Raw genomic sequence first — 6,322 nt, forward strand, 5'->3', positions numbered from 1 at the left:
CATTCAAATTAAAGCGCACGCACATTTTCCTTTTACCTATACAAGCATATTTGTTTAGTAATATTTTTTAAAATTTAAATACATAAATCAGCCAAAATAATATTTCAAAGACTCAGTTAAAAAACTTGAAATTATGTAATGTTGTTGAAATGAAATTTCTCATTCGTGGCTTTTGAGTTCCATGGTGTTGTACTAAATTTTTCATATTGAACTGCTAATGTTCAAGCTGCTTGAAAATGAAAACTTTGAAGATTATATTTATAACAAATTTTGTGGTCCTAGCCTGGCTTTCCTGTTCTTGCTACTTGTACTGATGTTGAGAAACTAAACATTGTGATGTTAGAGAATAGATCCTCTGAATCATTAAGAGTCACACTTGAAAAACTCTTATAATGAGAACTTAAGAGATTGTAAATTGTTGTAAGGACTCTGTCTTCCAAAAATTCCAGCTGCAATGTATGAATGTTGATCATTATGAAACTAGAACTGAACAACTTGTGAATGAATTCAGAATAAATAGTGCTAGTCTTTTGTAGTTTGCTCTATTTTGCATTTATTAGTCATTTTTTTTACTGAAAAATATAATTCATTAGAAAGTTTATTCCTTCCTTAGCTTCTCCAATGTAAGGTTAGCTTTTAAAAAAAAAAAATATTTTGTATGCTTCTTTAATTTTTTTTATATTTGAAATATCATGTTTTAATGTGTTTTAGTCTCACTCAAAATTAAGAACATATTTTTAATTAGAAAAATTAAATAAATAAAAATTATTATTTTATCAATTAATTTTTCTTAATACACTTTTATGTGTTGCACCTCAAATCTTTTATTTTTATCTGTAAATAAAGATAATTGTTTAACAGTTTTTTCATTATTTGGTATGCAAAATGGATTATTTTATTATTTTTTGTTCCCATTAGATAATTAATTAAAAATGATTTGTTCATTTTGCTTGAACTAAAATTTGAATTAGGACCTCCAAATTAAATTTGCATGCACATGAGGACTAAATTTGAAATGATTTGTTTGTTGTTAATCAAACTATTAGTTTTGAGTGCTGCATCATTTAAAAGATTTTTCCATATTCTTTCAATATTTGCCTTAGAAATTTTTTTTGGTCACATCAAATATAATTTTAAATTAAAAAATTTTGGTTGTTATCATTTCTACAGCAACTTAAACCTAAACTGTTACATTGGAAAACGATTAAATTTTATAAATAAAATTGAAAAAAGAACTAATGTTAATATCTGCTTTAATAATTAATCAACAAAAGAGCAAATTATAGACAAATATGAGCACCCTTACTTAGAACCTCCAAGTATTTAAATGTTTTTCTTGCTCAAGTTACAAAAATATTCACATGCCTGGTGCATATTAACAAGTCTAATATTGTTTAGTTTACAAAACTCAGCTGTATATAATATCTATTTTTTAATAATATATATAATTTATCCTTTTAAAAAAAATTAATAGTCACATTTATAATTAATTTTGTATAAAAAGATGAAATATTAATTACTTTCTTTTAATTCTACTTTACAAAATTTTCTATAAATATTGTAAAACATTGCATATAAGAGAAAATGTATTTTAAATATGACAAATTTAATAAGAGCAAATAAAAAAATTTCTTATTTTCTCAATTCTACCAATATAGTTAGAATTGACTTATAAATAAGACAAGATAATATATTAATATTGTTAAAATTGTGGATAAGTAAATAAATTGTTAGGTGACAAGGATCATTCCATATGATGATTGTATTTTGAAACTCAGAACTTAATTAGCAAATAGTAATACCTATACGTTTAGACTCCTAAATCTGGTTCTCATTATTGTCTCCGATAGCATAATGCAAATGAAAAAAAATATTAAACCATAACACGATAAGTTATAAAGGAATCAACACACCCAACAATGTGAATGATCTTCACCACCTGTCCTTTTTCCAGCCTATAGTAGCGTGCCGTCGCATCAATTCCTTGCAAGCATGGCAGCTTATATATAGATACAATTACAATTGAAGTTAATTTATCTGATTCATAAACTTTTCTATATATAATAAACTTAAATAAAAAGAGAAAATGTAGGTGAGAGTCTTTAGTAGAGGGAAAAAAAAAAAGGCAAGGGTTCTGAAAAACTAAAATTTTATTTATGCAGCTAGACTTGCGTATAGATGAAACTTCAATTATTCAGGATCCTTGCTGCTTTTTTTTTTTTTCTAAGACTCTCAGTGCCATTCTCCCTGAATAAAATAGTTTTAAAATGGAGGAAAAAATAATAAAAAAATAACTTTCTCTAATTGTGTAAATGAAAAAAATTATCTCAAAAACTTTATATGCTATAAAAAAAGTAGATAAATTTTATTTAATAAATAATAAATTATAAAATTATTATTTTCTATTATTTATAAAAATTTTGGTTTTATAAAAACATTAATTTTTTCTATTATTATAAATTTTTTCTTTAATTTAATTTAATAAACATTAAAAATATTATATTTTAAAAAAATCTTAATATTTATTTTAAATGTAAATTTTGCTCTCATTGATTAATTCTTCTAAATCCATCACAAATTAATTGATGCCTTTATGGTGACCAAATTGGAGTTCGCTACGCCATATAATCACAATTGAAGCATGGCAGCAAGATGATGAAACATGGAATTCATTGAATCTTTGACTCCTCCTTCAATGAATGAATGATACTATAGTGCATATGAGTTAACTGTTTTTAAATCTTTTTATACTCGTTCTTGCTTCTACCTTATGTATCTACATTTCGCAGATTAATACAGTAGTTGACTTATTGTATATTATACTTATTAGACAGCCAATTAAATAAATACAAACACAATCAATACCTGCTTCGCTTCCATTTTGTACTTCTCAAGCAATTTTGACTTCTCATCTGTAGTCAATACCTCATACTTAGGTTGCCATATATGCTTTGAGATATTCGCCAGCAAGTCATTGATCTGTCAATAATATCATTTATTTAAAAAATTATTATATTAGGAGCAGCAGAAGGAATAAAATATCAAGGATAAGAAATATTTGAGACAAAAAAAACTTAAAATAAATTAATAAACACAAGGGCCTGAAATGTTAATTAATTAGTGTATGAATGCTGCTCAAACCATGCATATCAAAAGTGGAAATTCCCTTGAAAACAACACCAGCCTCATAAACATCATAGTGTAACAAAGTTTTGCTATCCTTCTTATTACCAAATCCTTTGAAGTGAATTTGGAAAAATTGATCAAAAGTACTGAGACACAGCCAACTTCTCTAAAGACATCAAAAGGCCTATTCCAATGGTAACTCTGGTGGAAGGGGAAAGTTTCTGATCGGAAGGTACGCCTAAGTAGATAAAAGCCAATGTTCAAAAATTTGGCTAATGAGATAAAATTAAAGCATTAATCATGTGTACTGGAAGATATCCTATGAGTACATCAATAGATTAGCAAATAGGCGTGCTGATTGGCTGGGGGCAAAAAGCTCATAACATATGAACGACATACATCCAAAGTGATGATCATTAGAGAACCACCCCCACAATGCATAGACATTATGATGATAAATATGATTAGAAATGTATTAGCCTTTACGAGGAGTCAATCTTTTTCCTTATCCTTCTTAAGGCTCTGCCTTCCTTTATGTTCCAAAAAAAAAAAGGTCATGATTAAAATAACACCTAGCCGAAATAGCATAGCACCAAAAACTTTAGCCTCCTTTGAACCAATAGTAAGACCTTTATCTCACCCTTATTTGAAGCCCTAGAGAAAACATCCAACTCAAAATGTTCATTATTGAAGTGCACGAAGCCTCTCTGACCGAGACCAACATTGAGATTTACTATTAAATTAAAATTCACTGAAATCTTGATAGCTTCTAAATTATTCTAATACCCTTGAAAATAATTGGCAGCATACTTTGGAATTTGTAACTTACTTTAAAAGTGTCGACCCTGCTAAAGGGCCAATTTTGCAGTTATTTTCTTGCATATGGGGTCATTTTACTTTGCAAAACAAGTATGACTTGACTCAATCTTTCTTCATTCATAATCTTGCCATACAGAAGACAAATAATTTCAACTTTTACATCAATGGTTTCAAGAAAGATAACCAATACCTGCAAAGAAGGTATTAAGCCACTGTGAATAGATAATATATAAAGAAAACATGACATCTTAATTGTATGCAATTAGAATTATTCAAATAAAGTTTTAACCCAAAAAAATTATTAAAAAAGTGCTTCAATAAAACAGCTAAAATGCATGGTAGTTTGAGGTTTGATAACAGCATCACATGCAAGTGACATTTATCATTTTTTTCTCTAATATGTTAAGTGACCAAATTCTTGTTCATACTTTACAACATTCTTAGTCATAATCTATGCATTTCTTATTTTGTCTAGATGACAAAATATGTCTTTCAATTGTTTACACAAATTCCACACAGGAGTGAAAGACATAATCAATTGAGTTGTTACATGAGGATAAACCCAAAAAAAGAACCCATGTCAAAAAGCCAGCCTTTAGGTGAGAGAGCACTTCAAACTTTTAAGAGGAAATCAAATTTAAAGGGAGAGATTATCCAAAGAGATTAGTATATATTCCATATTTAAGAGAGAAAACTTTTTGAGCTTATAATTTCACCTCACTTGTGAGGCTCTCTATGTGGAACTCATGACAAATTACTTTATTTATGTATATATTCCATATTCCATATTCTTATTTTACCACATATGCAACAATATTGTCAAAGCTAATTCTTTCTCCTATTATAAAATATTATTTGCATCACCAAATGCAAAATGGAGAAATATGTTTAAGGTTGAAAGGATATGAATTACACAAAATAATGAAATGCCCTACAAATTGTAGGAAATTCATTTCAATATGACAAAGTGTCATGTCAGGCTTCTTTGAAGAGGGGAAAGGTTTTTCTAGATTCGTATGTAAAATTCAAGACCACAAAAGAAAGGTTAAAAGTTATACTAAAGCCATCATGTTCATTGATGATTCAAAAGGAATGACATAGTAATTGACAGAATTGACGTAGACATAAGAAGATACCATCTAATAATACCACTCAAATTTCAAAACAAGCCAAATTTTATCAATATCTGAATAGCTCCAAGTTATTCATTTATACATTCCACCACTTCTGTGATGACTGAAGACAAAATTATGCATTCCTCAGCTTTAGAAAAATGATTACAGAACAAAAACAGACAAGCGATAGAAAAGACATTGTTCAGTTGTTAAATTAAAAAAGAAACAGAAAATTGTGATTACTTTGATTCATATGCAAATCTCTTTCATTAACATATGAAATCAAAAATGTGTCTGGTCCTCAAGTCCTCAACTATCACTTTCAACAATTTAAATCTTCCTATCCATTTCTCATTAACTTCTTTAAGGAAGATTTCATTTCAGACTTCTCAATGCGTAGCTGGCATAGTCGCACCAACCAAAAAGACCACGATGCACGATTTCAAGTTGAGAAAACAATAACAAAATGTCATTACGAAACACTATAGTCCACGGTATTCTTTTTTGAAGTTGAGAAAAAGTTATATGTATGCATTTCTTTGTATTGAAAAAAAAAAAAAAAAGTAAAGCCGCATAGCTTTCTTCGGCAATCGAAACAGAGCAATGCTTAATATGTTACTGATTTGAGTACTGACCTTGCTCGATGGATCAGAGCGGAGAGGATCACAGACACGGAGGCTTTAGATGTTCGGTTGTTGGCCGAAAACACGACGGAAATTGAACAGAGAGCTCGTGACTTCGAGTAAGGCACATCATAATCACGACCTCCAAGAATTTTACACACCGTCCGATGAGCGCAGTAGTACCTAGAGCTCTCCACGCTCCCTTGGTCAACGAAATCAGTGATGCAGTGGTTTTTGTTTCTGCTGCCGCCTTCTGCTGCGGCTGCGGCTGCGGCTGCAGTGGCGGAGGCGCCATTTCCGTTGTCGTTGCTTTCATAGTCGAAGCTTGCCATTATCGCTCGCTGTGGTAACTTTTGTGAGTGCTCAGTGAGGGTGTGAGCGAGCTTTCAGGTTCGTACATGCAATGCAAGGAGGAAATATGGAAAGGTTCAGTAAGCGACGAGTCCGACAGTGCTGTCTGGTGCGCGTGAGTTTCTCTGCTGCACGATACTTGTCTCATCATTTATTTTTAATTTTTTTTATAAAAATTAATTTGTTTTAAATTTTACTTGTCATTGTCAAGTCAAGGAAGGGGCCAGCTTTGGTGTTCATCATCTGGACGGTCCGTATTTTTAAATTTTATTTTATATTTATTATAAA

The 6,322-nt window shown here is 29.9% G+C and overlaps 1 protein-coding gene across 1 annotated transcript; it reads right to left on the bottom strand.

The window, feature by feature from the left end:
* Positions 1-278: 278 nt before the first annotated feature.
* LOC129314107 (DNA-directed RNA polymerase V subunit 5C-like) lies at positions 279-6,015 on the bottom strand. The gene is made up of 4 exons (XM_054957478.1): positions 5,696-6,015; positions 3,232-3,364; positions 2,866-2,979; positions 279-449 (listed from the first exon to the last, which is right to left on the bottom strand). The coding sequence occupies exons 1-4, from the start codon at positions 6,013-6,015 to the stop codon at positions 279-281; spliced, it is 738 nt and encodes a 245-aa protein (XP_054813453.1).
* Between the last annotated feature and the right edge of the window lie 307 nt (positions 6,016-6,322).

This window comes from Prosopis cineraria, unplaced genomic scaffold (genome assembly GCF_029017545.1).
Source record: "Prosopis cineraria cultivar Desert tree isolate PC_DT_omini unplaced genomic scaffold, ASM2901754v1 PC6, whole genome shotgun sequence".
NCBI classification, from domain to species: Eukaryota; Viridiplantae; Streptophyta; class Magnoliopsida; order Fabales; family Fabaceae; genus Prosopis; species Prosopis cineraria.

Bases quoted from the DNA above. Each gene is read 5' to 3' on its own strand.
- LOC129314107 (XM_054957478.1), bottom strand. From the start codon at position 6,015: ATGGCAAGCTTCGACTATGAAAGCAACGACAACGGAAATGGCGCCTCC. The intron at 2,980-3,231 runs GTAATAAGAAGG...TATTATTGACAG, and splicing joins AATTCACTTCAAAGGATTTG to ATCAATGACTTGCTGGCGAA. The intron at 450-2,865 runs GTATTGATTGTG...CATACATTGCAG, and splicing joins ACAAAATGGAAGCGAAGCAG to CTGGAATTTTTGGAAGACAG.